The 19140-nt window shown below is 35.7% G+C and overlaps 1 protein-coding gene across 8 annotated transcripts in view; it reads right to left on the reverse strand.

Annotated features, from left to right (window-relative positions):
• Positions 1-19140, reverse strand: part of LOC138325333 (tetraspanin-18B-like) — a 96061-nt gene that overhangs the window by 25658 nt on the left and 51263 nt on the right. For 6 of the 8 annotated variants that reach the window (XM_069270910.1, XM_069270917.1, XM_069270911.1 and 3 more), the window contains 2 exons: positions 2980-3144; positions 516-716 (listed from right to left, as the gene is read on the reverse strand). In XM_069270910.1, coding sequence (XP_069127011.1) covers positions 516-716; positions 2980-3144 — 366 coding nt within the window. Of the gene's footprint in view, positions 1-515; positions 717-2979; positions 3145-4304; positions 4487-15340; positions 15505-19140 lie in introns of those variants that run through there. The other 2 variants (XM_069270916.1, XM_069270918.1) reach the window with 2 other exon arrangements.

Raw genomic sequence — 19140 nt, forward strand, 5'->3', positions numbered from 1 at the left:
CTGATGATATCAACAGCAAATGTTTATAACGGTATAGGAATTTGATCTAGCCCCTCTCTTCAGTTGCAAAAAGATATTTTGCACTTAATTAGTTCACTTATACTAAATTTAGACAGCTATACTGTATCAAGGACACGCAGTGTTGATCGTTTTATGTGAGGTTATTTCATAGCAGCTGGTGGCTAACCCCATTTTTCTAGGAGTGCAGAATACTGTGTGGAGAAGCTAGCCTATATCGGATCGACCCAATTCAATTAATTCAGGTAAAATTGGAAGTACATGTATTTTTGTTTTATTTTGGTGGGAAAGGAAGTTAAGGGGTTACAGTCAAACATGTGTTACTTGGAAGTCCACATGGCCATGGTAAAACTTTGAATAATTGAGTGTAGTGTAGTTTGATATATAAAAAACTTTGATTGTATGGAATAGATCACACTTCAAATTGAAAGGGGTCTTATGATTTATACAAATTCAAGTTAATGAGATTCAGCAGTAATAAAAAATAAGAAACTTACAAATCCAAGAATACAGCGATCCTCTCTCATCGTACCACAGCAGCCACAGAAAGCCAAGAGTGCAATTAATCCTCCGCCAGCTAGAATTAAGTAGGTCCCAATCTCAAAAAGGTTTGAATCTATTACTACCGACACTTCACGGGCACTGAAGTCAGTGACGAGGAGCCAAATCCCTACGGCCAGGGCACCCACCCCCATAATCTGAAATATAACACAGTATATATCATATATTATATGAATACAGGGGATATATTACAAGTAATATAAATACAAGGGATATATAACAGATAATATAAATACAGGTAAAACAATATTCTAATGTAAATTAAGATATATGATTATATTTAAACCATCAAAATTAGAAATCTATGATAACCTAACATTAATACTTACATTTGATGTCCTTTTTGATACTTAGTTATCTCCCTTTATAACATTTAAATTGGTGTGTAAAATTAAGTACCAGTATTAAAGGTTCAAAACTATTTCTACTTTTTAATTGTTAAGGAATAAGATATCCTTAATGTAGTTTTTGATAAGTACATTGTATATAAATCTAAAATAAGTTCTAAAACATCTGTAAAACTTTTGGAGCAATTTTATCTATTTTTACAACAGAATTTGAAATGGTGAAAAAGATATGTGATAATGTTTTATGGAATAAGTTGAACAAATCTTTGAATATCAAACACATCCACATAGCATAAATGAGAATTTTATGTATAATGACTAAATCATAACCTAGCTGGATAGGTACTGGTATTTTGGTAATATAGGGAAGCATAACTCTGTAGACTTATAATGATGATAATTATATAATAAAATTACCTCTTTGTTCTCAATTAAATATTTTCACTCTTAACACAGCTTTTCCTCTAGAGTTTGTTTTTCAATACCATAAATTGTAGCCTAAGTGAGATGCTACATGGAAGACTGAATAACATTGTGTAACCAATACACACTTATTTGTTTGTACTTGATGTTCTAATTCACCACACACATAAAAACATGTCAACATATATGCATAAACAAATGCTGCTAACCACATTCCATTTTTTGGTTGATTTATGAACCATAACATTGTGCAAAGTTTGATAACTTGTATACATTGTTAAATAGCTATAAATGAACACATGGTGGGTTTCTTTACATCATTTTAAATTACAGGTAAATGATTTTATCAGACCATGAACAGCCCTTTATACATTTTACCACAATCTGTCTATAACGACAAGAAGTTATACATATTTAAGTTGGAAATGTTATTAAAGTATCAGTTGTTTGTTTACATATATAAACTAATCCTGATACAGCTATTCAGTGCTTTACATAAAAACTTAGGTTTTGTCAAATAATTCTTTAACCAAATAAAAATACATCTTCCTTTCTTTCCAAGAAATAGGATAGTTAACTGCGTGTTTCATGGTAGGTACATACATGAAACATTTACTGTAAGATAGAGGGCTTATAATAATATTACAATGTAATTGTGTTCATGGTACTAAGTTGAAATTCATATTGTTGTCACAAAATGAAAACACGTCTGAATATCTATACCTGTTAAGAATGCCTTCAAGGAAGTTCTATTATCATATCTGACTTCAGACACTCAATCTCTACAGACAGCCTATTTTACATTTTGTATGTCATATTTGATTACAGTTGCAAATATCATGCTATAGAATGTATGTACATGTATTGCATTACAAAGGATATACATTAATTTATCTTTTTTATATCATACATCAGCTGTGATGTAATTGGTTTTTTTTTAATATACAGTCTATTAGTAATATATTCTGTGCCTTTTTAGCCTGTTAATATATACTCAAAGTTTAATATTAATGTTTTCAGTGTGCATCAAAACCATACATTGCCCATATTACAACAGCGTTTAATTTTTTTTCACTTTTCAAAAATATGTTATATCAAGGATTACTGGGAGGTAAGAATTAGTGTTGAAGGATAAATGTACATCTTACTGTAGCTCTAAGGGAGCGGAAGTCTAGGGAGCTAGATCACCCTTCACTAAAGTCTAGGAAGCTAGATCACCCTTTACTAAAGTCTAGGAAGCTAGATCACCTTAAACTAAAGTCTAGGGAGCAATATCACACTTCACTAACATCTAGGCAGCGAGATCACCCTTCACTAAAATCTAGGCAGCGAGCTCGAGATCACCCTTCACTAAAATCTAGGCAGCGAGATCACCCTTCACTAAAACATAGGCAGCGAGATCACCCTTCACTAAAATCTAGGCAGTGAAATCACACTTCACTAAAATTTAGGGAGACAGATCCCCCTTCACTATAAAGTCTAAGCAGCAAGATCACTCTTCACTAAAATCTAGGGAGCAAAATCACCCTTCAGTAAAGTCTAGGGAGTGAGATCACCCTTCACTCTAGTCTAGGGAGCTAGATTCCCCTTCATTTAAATCCAGTATGACTATATGTTAGTATGGACTTACAAGTATGACAATATTGTAGCAGTGTAGGGCATTTCTAAGGCAGTGGAAACAGACGTCCGCATCAGCATCCTGTCTCCGCGTACGGATACGATGGTCACTATGGTGCCTCAGGTACCCATCGTCCACATGGTTCTCCATGGAATGTTGGCGGCGGCCTCGAAGTGGCTAAAATGAGAAACAACGAAGCATTAGTGAAAAATCGCATTAAAATGACAACAGACTGTTACTTTATAATAATGTGAAGAACAAACAGACCTAGAGATGGCTATAAAATTTTCATCAACAAGATTCAAATAAATCATTATGGTAAAATTATTTTAGTTTTTATCTACATACAAGCAAAATAAATCAAGGTAAAAACAGAAATATCATTTGTTATTTTAAGTTTAATCAAATTATTAAATGTCCTTGAAAACACTATCAAGGATATATATATCTGATTTTACATCACATAACTAATCATAATCTGAAGGAGGAAACTACAACATACTCAAGTCTAACCAATTCATAGATTTTTTATTTTTGTCTACATGTACATGTTTTGACCCTATGGCAGGGTCTTCATCATGACAAATTTACATGAAAAGTCCACCCAGAAGTACATTAATCAGGTGTACATATTATATATTGCTATTAAGATAATTTACATTATATACTCAAATAGTGCAAAACTCATGATCTCAAACTTTTCTTATACACTTATGTTCATTTTAGCATAAATACATAATGTCATTTTAAGATACCATTCATCAAATAAAATGTTTAAAAGGCCATATAGTTTCTAACAGCTAAAAAACCATCAGTGAAAATTGATTCCTCAATAAATGTACCTGCATAAAATCATAAAATTTCCCCCCAAATGTTCCTGTAAAAAGCTCCAGGATAAATTTTGATTTAAAATTGTTTTGCTCTAAATACAAGAAGGCTTATTGAAGGATGTTAAACTAATGTAATTTACATTTGTGAGTTTCTTGAGAGCAGTGCAATAAACAGTGAGCACATGGGTGGGCCTTGATGTATCAGGCATGTATAGGTAATATAGGCTAAAAGACTAAAAATTTGGTAAATACAAATTATAAGTTCCCGTTATACAGAAGATTAAATGAAAATCTTGCAAATCACAGCTAAGATTGAAGTCTTAATTGACATCCAGACAGGAACTATCAAGTCTTACATACAGGCACAGAATAACATAATGATAAGATTCAGGTAATATGTAAACTACTTATGCATCCATCAAGTCACTCCATCATCGAACACACATGTTCTATAATGTCAGTAAGTATACAGCATCTACTAACACAAATATACAAAGTTACTAGTACCCAGCTATGATGCTTGAGTCGAATTTCATCCTGGAAGTTATGATTTTTCATTGGTCACCTCGACTAAATCCTTAATGATGTCATCACATAAATCCAGATATTAGGAACAACACAACGAGTTTTAAGATGGATCCTCGACCCAGCCAGACGACTTGATGAAGCGGACATTTTGTGTGTAAGTATTAAAGATACTGAGACAGGCCTTAGTCACGGAATAGTAATTACCCCTGCTCATCCCTGTCTACCTCAGAAAACACAATTGGCTACATCTGGGTTCACTGGCACTCCAGATCACAGGGGCAGCCCCACTCACAATATGTATAAATGCCAAGGAATCCGAGTCTGGAGTTCCCTCTATCCTCTGTGGCAAAACGTTAAAAGAGCAATAGTTTACACAGCACTGTCTATACCTTATTACTTATAGTATACATAGAGAAGTAAATATAAACAGAGCCAGGCGAAAAAAGATCCCAGTGTCATCCACAGCTACTGTTTGGTATGGGAATGAGCGAGGTGAGGCGATACATATGTTTATTAAAGGGATTCAGAGGCTGAGCTATATGTGTAATTACACCTGTAATATAACTGGTACGGAAATAAAGGTTTCTGCTGAAGTTAACCTGCATCAATTCTTGTTATAAGTAAAACCATCATGCCTCGCATTTTCTTTTTGTTTGGTGGAATGTTCTTATACTCCCTGTAGTTTTACTCATTAAAGTCTGCTAATGTTCACTGTTCAGACAGAACAAAAACATCCTCAGTAGACCTGGCCATGTTTTTTATAAAAAAGTTAAAACTAATGCACAATACCAAATCATTTTTAATTAAAATTTCAAAATCTTGGACCACTTCCAGGAAATATGGCACGATTTATTATTACATTACATTTCATCTAAACATGATGGTATAAGAATGGGGGGCTTATTTACGGTGTATATTTTGTATGATTCTGTAAGCATGTGGTTTGTGTTAGGAGGATCCTAATATAAAACAGGGTATATAGGATTGTAAGTAATCATCTGTGTAGAGTATCTGCTGCTGTCTGTAATTCCCCCACCGATCAAAACATACTGCTTACCTAGAGGTGAGTCTAACTAGACAGCAACATCTATAAGACATGGACAAAAGTGTGAAAACATCAGTAGAGCCCCACCCTTCCACTCTTTAATAACACTTAAATAGACCTAACATCTTTCCTCCTATCATGCTATCTATAAATATATCATGATACCAGTTTACAGTAATGAAACCAATCATATTTAGAACTTGGTGTGACGTAATCTGCAGAACCAAGAGGAATTGAGTAAGATGTATAAATATGTCCGATATTGATTTCCTAGCTTCTGTATAATTTACTTTTGTATATACCGGTAATGAACCATACAGAGTACAATATTATACCATACGAGAATATATACCCTGTAACTCTGGAGACCACGACAGATACAATATAGATATATCTGATCGTTTAATTACCCAGACATTATTAGTGTGTGTATGCCATACCTGAAGCAAGCATTCTGTCAACATTTACACCTGTGACATAAAAATATCACATGACAGGTTAAGTTTGTATTACATATAGATGCCACTAAACGAGCTACTTTATCTAACTGCAGGACAGTTTGTTTAACTGTATATAAAAAGGAAGTTTCAATGTTGTTTAGTCGGTGATCTAAATATAAACACTAACTCCTCCCATCTCCACCCATCCACCCTTCCAAAATCTCCACCCATCCACCCCTCCCCCATCTCCACTCCTTAACCTAACTAACCCCCCCCCCAACTCCCACAGTCTCTACCCCTCAGCCATACTACTCCTTCTCCCCATCCCGACCCTTCCACATTGCTAGCCACTCCCTCCCACAGTCTCTACCCCTCAGCCATACTACTCCTTCTCCCCATCCCGACCCTTCCACATTGCTAGCCACTCCCTCCCACAGTCTCTACCCCTCAACCTAACTCCCCATCCCGACCCTTCCACATTGCTAGCCACTCCCTCCCACAGTCTCTACCCCTCAACCTAACTACTCCTTCTCCCCATCCCGACCCTTCCATATAGCTAGCATAGCCACCCTCTCCCACAGTCTCTACCCCTCCACTTAACTTCTCCTCCCCCCCACCCCTACCTGACCTTTCCAAAAACTGTAACTTTAATCAATTAGTGACGTCAGATCCGCCATTATGACTTTGTTAAATAGCACTTCTACACAAATCCTGTACAATGACTACCTATCCTTAAAATGACCCGATCGGAAAGCTTATCCTACTCTAGGCTGATATATGATTGCATCATAAACGTTTTCACTGTTTAGTCATAGCACATTACACCTTTGTACATGTATCTTCCTATAAACCCAACTGTATATGACATTCGTCACTGCAGACATACGAATCTACCTGGTGCACAGAGCACGTCCCTGTACATTTTATAACTATTTCCTTTACAATTCATTGACACTGCTTTGCATTCGACATTTGTGTTAAAAGCAATGACTAAATATAAGACTTGGCATATAAGTCTGAAACTTCGGACTAAATCTGTAACTTTTAGAGACGTTGCCATCAACCATAAGAGATATTTTATAAGCTCTGCCCGATGTTCTGTCCAAATTTGTAATATAAATAACTAAAACGTTAACTGTCTAGGATACCATGACGTTGACATTTCTTAGACATCAGCGTTCTTTGAAATCGCCCAATCAAGCTGCAATTACCCAGTCCCCAATTATGGGGCAAAAGGTAGAATTGAGTTTAGTGTTGAGAATCACTCCACCACCCATAAAAACTACTGGTACCAACAGTGAGGTGATATCATGAATCTGAAAAGTCTGCTGCTCCCTCGAAGATTTTTTCGGATGTCGATGGTTTAAGAAACCAAACCGAACGAGATTGCACTTTTGAAACAAGAGTCAAGCCGAATTTCTACGCTAAAAGTCCAAAGCATTCAACATTTGAACGAATATAACTTTGTACAATGATACATCTAGAGCTAGAAGAATCATGTAGTCTCCTTCGCAATGGAAAATAACTCACGCTAATATAGTTGGTACTGAAATATCATAGCCGTTATGTTTAATTGACGGGATATATGCCTTCAAATTATTGCTACATTTAACAATAATTTTGAAAATAATTATATATATGCATACAACTGACTATCTTACGTACGTATTTTAAGAACACTTTTGCAGGACGCTCGTCTCATTGTAAATCATGTCTGTACGGTATCACATTGAATGTATACATTTGTACAAAATAATTAGTGTGCTCTAGGTCATGTATTATGTATATTTATGTCAGACTTTTATTGATATCTCTAACAGTAAACTGTCAAACAGATTTCCACTGGGATTAACGCGCTAATTCATAGATCTTCTTTGTCCAATTAAGGCTGAATAATATATTCTTTCTCTGTTTTAATGATATTCATCCTCCTACAGAATGGCTGACAACCACACATTTTGTAGCACTTGCTTATCAGCATACTGTTTTAAAATGATTTCATTAAATAAAGCGAGAAATGATGCCCCAACCTAGCCACAATATTGTAGATGATGTCCTTTTATACCAGAAATAAGTTCAAATAAACAACCTGCTATTGCTGCGAGCGTTGGTGTAATTAACGATATCTTTTAAGAACCATTTAGTAAAAATATTCAATACAGATATTTCAAATCCATCAACTGACAGAACCAGATCTAGTTACTAGCCATTTTTATCTTTAAAATCTAGCAATTGCCAAAAACTGAAGTATAGTTTTTGTATTATATCATCTGATGATGATTTTCATCGCCTCACAACGTTACACTTTTTGTTTGAACACAGAAATCTATTTTGGACACGAGATATGTCGCGGATTGTGTCACAAGTTCTACTTGTCTAGCCGATGTTTCATATCACGTTTGATCTAACCTGTTCTGTCGTCATGTTATGTCAGCATTATGATAAGTTATGACAGTTATTAATTATGATATAAAACTTTTACAAAAGCTAACTCGCACATGGTTTGTTTTGTTAGTGGGGAAAACGAAGAGAAAAAAAAACAAATCCGTAAAGTTTAAGGTGGAAGATGTGTTTGATTGAGAAGTTAGATTTTGGTTTACAGTGGAAATCTTTCTCGAACACATTAATACAAATGTTTTTATGTCGGTGAAGTAATAAAAGTGTCAGTCTTTTCCTATCTAAAGCCCAAAGGTATCTCCTCTATAATGCTAAGAGACGTTGAAGTCCCGGTTGGTGTGATAGCGATATAGGACACGATCGTCTCTTCTCACATTCATTTTAGGATTATTCCGAGGATCATTCCCAATCTGCTACTTCATGGAGGGTTTTTTAACAAATATATATAATGTTTTGCTTCCAGGTCAACATACGAAAGAATAGAAAATAATATATAAACAAGACTTTTCGATTAGATTTCTCTTTTTCCCCACACAGCATCAGAAATGTTTGTTCATCAATAGATCTCAGGATCGTAAGATACACACATACTATTATACTTGAAGAAATATTCATATGACTTTCACTTCACCTTGAGACTATGCATGATGTCGTATTACGTACTGAAGGGGATCTTATAGAAACACCTATCACCTTAGTCTGTATATAACTAGGGCCCTATATATACACACGGCCTTATCATCCACACAAACCTTATACTGTAGATCGCTTACCTTAGTGACATGTTTGTCCATATCCGAATTACAAAATAAATTATATTTCTTCGATATTTTGTTTTTGTTGTTATTCCAGATTTCGAAATCACTTGCATCTGTGTCGTCACACACTGTGATTGAATGGGTGAGTGAGTGTGCCCTATAAATCTTATCTACATCCCGGGTTTTCCACTAGGTAAAAGTCACACCAGTTATTTTCAGTATAAGAGTACCTTACACAGTCGTATACCCGACTGCTCAACACAGCGCGTATACAATGTACATATTTAGTATAAACCTGCATTTATTTTGGGGGATTATAAGATTAGTGAACAAACTTACACAATACATATTTTATCGATGAGATTACTTAATAAGGTATTATCCTTTCCTTATCCTACTCATATACCCAATGGCTTACCACCCGTATCTTAAAATAATAACAAACCCACGCATGCTTCAACATGTGTTCGAGTGGATCGGGTATGACATCATATATAATAACGTACCCGGGCAGAAGAGTCCGCCCACAGATTAAACTATCCTGAACACCTCACGTTAGCCAAAACACGCTTTACAATTACAACTTAGTGTAGTATTGAGCCAAATGCCATTGAAAATTCACGATCACAAAATTTAATCAACCATTGATCAAACATTAATCATAAAGTAATTTTAGGCATGTTCATGAATATTTGGTATGATTTGTGACCACATATCACAGTCGAGACCTATTTTATTTTGATATGCTAATCGCAGGTAGATGTTGTTCACATAAAAACGAGGTCACTCCGGGACAGTAGTTCATGTACATGTAAACGTGTGGTAACAAGCATTTCAGTTGTAATGCAACATATCTGATATAAATAGGAAGTGTATAGTATATATACAGTCATATACTCTCTCTAACTTTGACAATGTTTACAACTTTACACAATGTTTGAAATGGACAATATTTTCATCTAGGTTGATAAACCGTCGAGCTTAAAGAGAAGATTGTGCCTTAGTGTACCTATGACGCATGCATGCATGACTGAACATTACATTGAATTTCTCATTTGATATTATATACATTTGTATTTGGGATGTTTAAAGCTCATAATTGCACATGCTGTGATTCTCAAATTTCACCACAGAAGGGGATGGATAGAAGAATGTAATGTCATTTGAGTATATAGTGCAAATCTTAAATGTACTATAGAATTGTTCGCAAAACAGCAGGCTCCATAAAAGTTCCTTTAGAAGTCGCATTTCTATTTAAAGAAATCAAAGTAAATCAATTTAAGTGTAAGCATTTTGACCTTTACTTCACTCACTTAACTATACTTTCATTGTTGCACTACATAGCATGATCTATTGATGAAGCTGTTACAAACGGTCACATATCAACATAAGAGGAAGGATTAATAGTATATCAATTTAGTTCCAAGTGTTGCTGATATTATCAATACATGACGAAAAGCATTGTTTCATTGAATTAAAGAAGTTTCATTAATGGTTAAACCCATAAGAGTTCATGCATACATACGTAACAAACCCCATTTTACCTTTAACCATTGGATTTAATTCATTTAAATGCAATTGTGAATATCTATGCGAAATATTAAGCAAAAGAAAAATATAGAACTAAAACCTTGAGACCGGTATCCCACTCTTCGATTTGTGTCCTAGGGTCGGTTATAACCAGAACAAGGACGTTAAGCCCTATCAATCAACCAATCACTCTTCGATTCTAAAGTGATATTATTAAACTATGAAGGAAAATTGACAAAATGAAATAATATTCATAATGAAATTTTATTCATAATATTAAAGCAAAACGCCCAGGCCGTATTTAGAGGTTAATGAACATCCATTAAACAGATTGTTGTGTTTAACAGGCGTAACAAACGAAGTCAAATGCAGATTGCGTGATTCAAATAAGATTAGAAGAGAGTAATCAGTGATTACACAAAACCCTGGTAGTCACGTAAACCGTCAACTGCCTAACAACATTGTTACGGTTATTCTGTTTTCCCTTTTTCCGTAGTTCATTGAGGCAACAGCTACATGATCATGAGTGCACAGTAACACAGTGAAACTCCTTCAGAGAGCACTTAGATACGGTGTTAATGGAAAAGTCACATCTTCCATATCACACACCTTCAAAATCTGACAAAGATTTTAAGATATTTTTTTATTGGATGCACAGTTACAATGTACATCACACTTCATTAATACTGTATATACATGTATGCATTTAACATTACACGACAAACGATATGGCTGACAGTTAACTGCTTCAACTAATTTCAATAGGTAGATATTACTCGTGGATATATAAATATCATTGGGACCTTTGCATCTCTTTTTCGATAAACTACTGACAGTCGACATTATTTGCAAAAATAAAAAACAAAATGCAAATCATCATTAAGTGTTGGACAAAATTAACTTGATAACAGGTTTTGACCGAAAGTTTATATCCGGTATGACCGAAAGTTCATATCCGGTATGAACCTGGCTGTGGCGAGGACACCGGTTGGAACCAGGATCAGGATAGGGATTCGAAACCATAACCATCAAATACAGCCACTTTTATTAAGAATCGTCTCCGGAGTTATATCACCATGATCAGTGAGGACATGTACACTAATACATCCAGCGTTAGACGTCTGTTCTCAGTAAGGACAGACAAGGCCAGGTGGAAGATATACATGGAGGTGTGTGGTGATCTTTCAATAGCAGCAATTTGTCCGTATATAAGATACAACTACAGCCATGAGTAAGGAAGCAATCGTATAATAAACGATGAAATTTATTAAGGAAAACACATGAAAGCAATTAGCACAGCAATTGGTATTAAGTTCGTTCAATTAATATCAACATTAATTAAAAAAAATACTGTATATAAATATTCTTTAACAATAAGCTAATTACAGAGTAGCATCAACATACTGTGTAATTATAATTTTGTGATACACTCATTTTATTGTCCCTCAAAATTAAACAAACAAAAAAACAAACAAAAATGACCATACAAAGTAGAAGGTCATTTCGTGACCTTGCCCACTGACTTACAAGATCAAATATAACATAGATCATTTAAAATTCTTTTCTCATTGTTCTGCTTAACGGATTTAGCAAAGATTGATAAAATCTGAAAATAGAACTCGAATGTAAGGTGTAATTTTGCCATCACATCCCGATAGAAACACACAAGGACGACATGATGCGGTAGAAAGTGTCTCTAGTAGCAAATTAAACAGAAATCTGTCGATAAATCAGCTAAAAAATGCTAATTATACTGAAAGAGAAAGTCAATATCCCGTTAAGGAATCGTGAAACTACATTGAGGTATGTCCTAATCTGACGTAAAACGTTTCTTCTACAAACAGCTAATGGCAGCCTTGTTGAAATGGATACGCTGGTGCTAAAAAGCTGGTACAAAAATACAGACAACCGTAAAGTAAAACAATAAAAACAAGCCAATATACTATCAGACAAGAAAGATGAGACAAGACTCACACTGTATCCACTGCGAAAGAATGTCGTCAGCAGAAAAGAGTTGCTCTTCATGCTCGAACGCACCGCTGATGCATTTAGTGGACGGACTCCGGAAGCTGCTGGAATTGAATGAATACTGTTTCCGGTTGTTAAAGATCACTATAAAATAATCTAAAGTCAATCTTCACGGTAGTCGATCCTATTTCCAACTTTCCCAGTCCCGACTTTCAAAAGACAAGAGTCGAGGTGTATTGGTGAAAGTGACTAGTTCTATTTCACGCCAAGAAGACTGCGTTCCACGCATGGACGACTCGGTGGATACGAGACTAACTAGTAGGTTACGACTATCGACTACACTCTTTCCAATACCCAGTACCTACTCCCATATGAATTAATGATGGAAAGCTGGTTATAGGTGTAACGATAGTTAGGTAAATACCATCATCTATTGCGATGTCGGAGTCTTCCTGGTCTTTGGTGCTAATCAGCTATATAGTAATCGCGTGGGCAGTTTGTACGCTCAAATGTCCTCATGGACTCTGCAATGCCATATATTCACATTGATTATAGTCTTTCTGTAACAATGACTGGGAACGAGATGGCGTCATCACCAACCTCACATGGCAAGAGTAAATGATTTTTAAACCGTGCCTTCACATCACTAAATCATTAATAACGGTTTGTTCTGGCAATTATGCTTGGTCGTATGTCTAGTATATCGATTAGTGGATATATAAGGTATATGCAGATAATTTCTCACCTAGCCGTTATTTGTAGTGCTTACTAGGTGTAAAATAGTCATTAACAAAGAGAGAGAAAAACACTCTTGTTAACAATTTACTCCGCTGTGAAAAGCTCCCGTATAACGCGGATATTGAGAGTGAACGTCCCTTGTCTGAAGCCCATCTGATATTTCGGTTCATCCTCCTATCACTGACCCTGCGTCACACCTTGGGTTTCACTGTGGTGCCGCATTCCCGGCTTGTTTCCGGTGCATTCGAGTTTTACAACACTGCTTCCTGGTGTCCATATAGTCTTGTATCTCCCCTGCTGATTTCGGATCACTCGGTCCTGAATGAAGACAAGTAGCCCAATACAGTCTTTAAATACAACATGAAATCACGAAGATGCTCGCAGAAAGTATCCATATTGTACGTTTTATCAAGGAATCAAATACCATTCAACTGGGAAATGTTCAATAACGTTTGCTTTCCTCGTGTTAGAGAATTTCCGATTATGTTGTAGTTGGTGATTGTCTTTTCCTTGGTATATCCTTATTGACAGATTCTTTGAAATCTATTATATTAAAAATGGATAATGAGAACAAGGATATTGTTTTTCTTGGACAGAAACAAACATTTCTAAATGACAGACCAGAATGGCGGACGAAACTTGCGAGAATGATCTGTTCAATTCCCTGCGTGCCAGCGGGAGATTATGTTTGTCTGTATGAAAAAGAAGAGCAAACACACGTCGTTTCCAGCAGTCATATAATGCACTTAAATGATCTGAAATTATAAACCCCTGGTCTCCAAGAATCAATGGATTCTTTGCACAACAGATTAACTGCACGCAAGCTAGTCCATAACATAATTTACAATAACGGCTGGTCAATTTGGAACCGGTTTTGCGGATAACCGTAGTCTTATTTTTCTTCTGGACTCGTGTCATAGAACATCAAATAAACAAAACTAAACACACTAAATACTTTGTCAGGATACAAGACACAGCAGATTCGGAAAGCGAACAGTAAAAGATGCATACATTTCAAAGTGTAATTAACAATGTATGATTCGCACGAGGAAATCTTCTTCAAGGTAATCTTTACTTTTATATTGATTTCAGTTTCGTTTATTCTCCTTATCTTTTGAGCATATCCATGCACATCGCGACAATATGGGAAAAAACATACACTATGTCTTATACATGAACTGCAACATGCATGGTGTTACTATACTGTTACCATGCTAATAACATACAAATAAATGGCGTGTGGGACTCGCATGAAACCACATAGTATCCTTATCGACATTTATATTACAATAAATCTTAATTGAAAATAAAGATTGAATATCATCCTCCTTAACTGCAAAAAACATCAGTATATACTTCACTAGAAATGAACCGGAAACTGACTTCAAACTTATGGAATGGTATTGTATCTTACAACCTTTGAGGCTGCAAATGCTAAATTAATCCGGAAGGAATGTATGACGATGGTATCGAAGTAATAGTTAATGATTATGTCTTATAATAAGAGAGAATATGTTACGAGTGAAAGCGATTCCAGTTTTACATTGTAAAATGACAGGCAACAAAAAACAAATACATTTTTTATTATATGTTCTGCTGACCTCTACATTTGTAACTATCTGCTTACATAAATTGTTTCTTGCAATGTATAAATCGCATCCCTATCAGCATTTTCTTTATTTAAACAATTATGTCCGCACAAAATAATTTATTCAAATATATCATGCTGAATGTGCAACATTCATATACAGAATACTTCTAAAATATTTTAACAATGACATGTTTCCATCAATATCTAGAGGTTTTCATAATATTATAAGTTCTAACAATCTACAAGAACACCAGAGCATTACTCCTGTGAAATATGTTTGTTACTAAACATAAAGACACAGGTATATTTTAACATATAAATAAAAATCAATAACTGATATCACTAGCGGTACTTTACTACATTACTAGAGAGTGCCAGTGACTATACGTAGCTTAATACAATAACAACTAATTGGTAAACAATTGATCTCCGAAGCATGACCTATAACACATTAATACACCTTCTAAAGGAAAGGAGGGGTAGACTTCTCCCCGAGCGTCCGACGCCTGCACTATATAAGGCATTACACGGGGAGGTGAGAGACTTACCCTTAAGCTTAAAGAGCAGTGAGATTTCAGACTCTCCGTGAGATCGCATAGTAGCGAGCCCTGGATGTCCATGGCAGTTTTACGTGTAACCAGTCTCAGGTGTGATCCATTCTCGCACAGCACCAAATCATCTATAAGGAAATGCTTGATTGGGTATTGTGTACCAGGCGAAGCGAACAGCCAATACTATACTCCCAGGGCGGCATTCACACCTACCGACTTCGTTGTTAGTTTTCATCTAATTTGTTTCATGATAGTCAGATATTATTTATGAACCGCTTACACAAATTTCATTGGTCACATGTACACTGATAATAAAGTTCAGTCGTGAAACCTACATTTTTTCAGGTAGACAACTACTTAGTAAACTCGCCGATCATTATTGATATACAATAGCTGCAGAAGCAGTGTCAACTGCTCTGCTAAGTTGACTGTAGACGTTACAAGGAGACTGCAGCCATCCGTAACAAACCTCTCACGGTGCCTCACTCGATTAGTTTACCATATGACGCAATTTTCACCAACCTATCGCTCTAGATGAGATTCTGGCTGTGTATGATTTTAGTAAGCCATTCTGTAGTAGTGTCTCCGAGACCAGGACGCCGTGGCATAACATCTCTGTACGTATGGTAGGGCACTACACATCGATCTCGTGCGGCCAAATCAATGGCAATCTTGATACTAACTTAGAAAGGCTACCCGGCTAATCTGACTTATACACCAGCCATCATCTCTTTTACTTGGTTTACGTTCTTATCAGATTTTGCACTCTTGGGAATGGTTGTCAAAGTTTAGTTACTTCTTTTATATTACGCCTTAATGTAATCCGTTCATCAGCTTTGAATATCAGCTGTATAAAGTAAGTCAAACCGGAGCGGTATCAAAATAGGTTGTCGTGTCGCCTTAAATACTTTACACAGAATGCGAATGAACGACAGCATTTAAGGTAATGAAGCTTCCTTCTTAGTCGGACAAACCATGGGAAGACTCCCTAGCAACAGCTGTTTACAGTCTCTACATGTGTAATACCCGAGTCTATATAGTTTATCTGTAGTGATTGTGGAGAATATGGGTAAAATCTGTTCAAAACGTTTATAGTCAATATGAGGAAACAGAATCTCAACTAAATAATCAATATCCATATCGTGGCGTCACATCAGACAATGTAACTATAAAGTGGTGTAATTCAGTAGAAATTAAATTTAATATACAAGGCCATGTTCAATCCAAATGATTAAGTCAATTAATTGTTTTTATTAAAATATTTCGTAAAACAGACAGACATTAGTAATTTGACTGTTTAACTTATTTTGACTTGCACAAATTCTAAAATGATTTGTTCGGTATAAAAAGCTAAAAGCTCATCACTCCGAACAATTTTTTTCTTTGTCTTAAAAAGACATATAATACCCCAAAACACAGAAGCGTGTAATTTTAATCTCGTGTTTCCAAAAGTACCGTGAACTATACTGGTATTAGAGTAAAAATACCGTACACTAAAATACATTATGTAGGTAATTTGTGAAAACGATAAAACACCTATAAACATTATCATGCCGAGCATTAAATTCTGGATCATCTGCATTGTTTTTCAGTGTAAGTAAAACACATATAAAAGGCAAAACATTAAACACACGAATTATGAGGAACCTTTATCATGGAAAGAATTCTGGAAATCCTTACCTGAAGCTATGAAAAACGATCCATCGATTTAAAACTAAAAACACCTTTTTGGTAATATATACAAAGTACCAACTTTCTACTACTTGGCTTGTAGGATTGGGTAGATCCACAACTAGAGATTGCGAATTTGTACCGTAGAAATCTTATCGATAATCCACTTTGTGCATGCTTTGAAAATAAGACAAGCGAGCACTATCTAATACACTATAGGCTTATTCCCCATGTTCACAATCAAGCCTTTGCTTCTCTTCTCTAAACTATCCAACTTCATGTAAGTTGCTACTTTTTGGCGATAATGATTAATTAAATGATGGAAATGTATATTTATCTTTTCATGTGTGCAAGAATTTTATTTTAAGTTCTAAAAGATATGAATCTTAAAGATTTTTTTTTATAATCACGACTGACTTGTTTAGGTCTCTGCACTCGATTCTAGATTCTGCATACATCTTATTACCTCATTATCATATGTCTGAGCATTCTTCCACCCCAACCCAGCATTCTTCCACCCCAACCCAGCATTCTTCCACCCCAACCCAGCATTCTTCCACCCCAACCCAGCATTCTTCCACCCCAACCCCATCCCATCTGTTTTTTTATATAAATACTCTTAATTCTGCTTCTCTTTTTCAAATACCATATTAGTTTAGACTTCATTTACTGAGGCATCTTCTGCACTGAATAGAAGTTAAACTTGTTTCCAAATCCTATTTCATTCTTGTTTATACTTAACGCTACTTTTGTAAATTATTATACACACAAAAATGAGATAAAGTTTATATTAAAGACGTAGAGTTTCGGAATATTGTTTAACGATGAACATAGGCAATCGAACAAAACCTTAAAACTACATGTACCACAAAATTACATAATTAAAATTGAATACAGTGGAATATGCCTAAATATGCATCTGTGTGGAAATTTAGTTTTATTTTATTCAAATATCTGATATTTGTCAACTTTACTCCATCGATCGGATATTGTGTTTGCTATATGCTTTAAAATCACTGATAACCTAAATGCGTTAGAAACATATTTGTGGTATGTATATAATAGAGAAAGATTGAATTAAAGAGCGAGAGAATTCAACCGAAGCCGATGTTTTGTCAATAACTCTGCTGCTTGGTGAAAGTATTGGCATCGATGGGTTGGCCGAGGTATCAGACACTGATCTGGACGGAGATGAGCGTGTATCGTGTCAAATGCAGGGTTCCAAGTGTCAATATTATCATCTTGATCAGTGACAAAGTGTCGGAACGAAGTTCAAATCCCGCGTGTGATCGTGAATGGCCAAGACAGCACAACAACGAGTGTTAAATTCTCTGTTTGTTTCTCATCTTACTGTAACGGGCAACGAGAAAACGTCTCCTGTATCAGATTAAGCGTACACTTCTACAACCTACTCTTAAAGAGACAGGAAAGAAACGCCAAAAATAAAATTGCACCATGTAATTTTATTTCTTTATCGGCGTTGTGTGGAAATCACTATTGCATAATTGAAACGTTCAGTCCATCGCATGTAGACGACCACGCAGACAGCGCATGCGTAACAGCGCTTGTCCGTTTCTATGCTCCCTTATCATGGTGCCAAAGGTCCGCCTTCGTGATCGGCGCAGCGACGACAAACACGCGCGCGCGTGTCGGAGGCCTTGATGATAATTATCTAGGTTTAATACCCAGTGGATGAATGGTCGCTTTGCTTTCCGTGTATGGCAATGATTTGTGAGTACCTATATACGACCGACCCTTGGGATCTGGATTCACTTTAAAGCATTTCGAAATCGCTGTCAATACTGGCGGTATACAGAAATGACAATTCAGATTCGCTTGTTTACCGACACTATCGAAATGAAGATACAGACTCAGGCTTCATCCACTATATTGACATTTAAACTTGAATTATGAATGTCAAATAAACGTCTCGTTCTTGTAGAAACGTCTGAATTTTTATTGTTAACATTTGACATTTAGTTCCTACAACAAGAGAGGGCTATGGCCAGACCTTACCCACAGCACAGGCCACAAAAGTAGGGAGAGTCTGGCGAGCATCATATCCGAACACTTCAAACATTACGTCAGAAATGAACCTTTGGCATATACCATATCATGTTATGTGG

The sequence above is a fragment of the Argopecten irradians genome, chromosome 6 (assembly GCF_041381155.1).
Source record: "Argopecten irradians isolate NY chromosome 6, Ai_NY, whole genome shotgun sequence".
In the NCBI taxonomy this organism is placed as follows: Eukaryota; Metazoa; Mollusca; class Bivalvia; order Pectinida; family Pectinidae; genus Argopecten; species Argopecten irradians.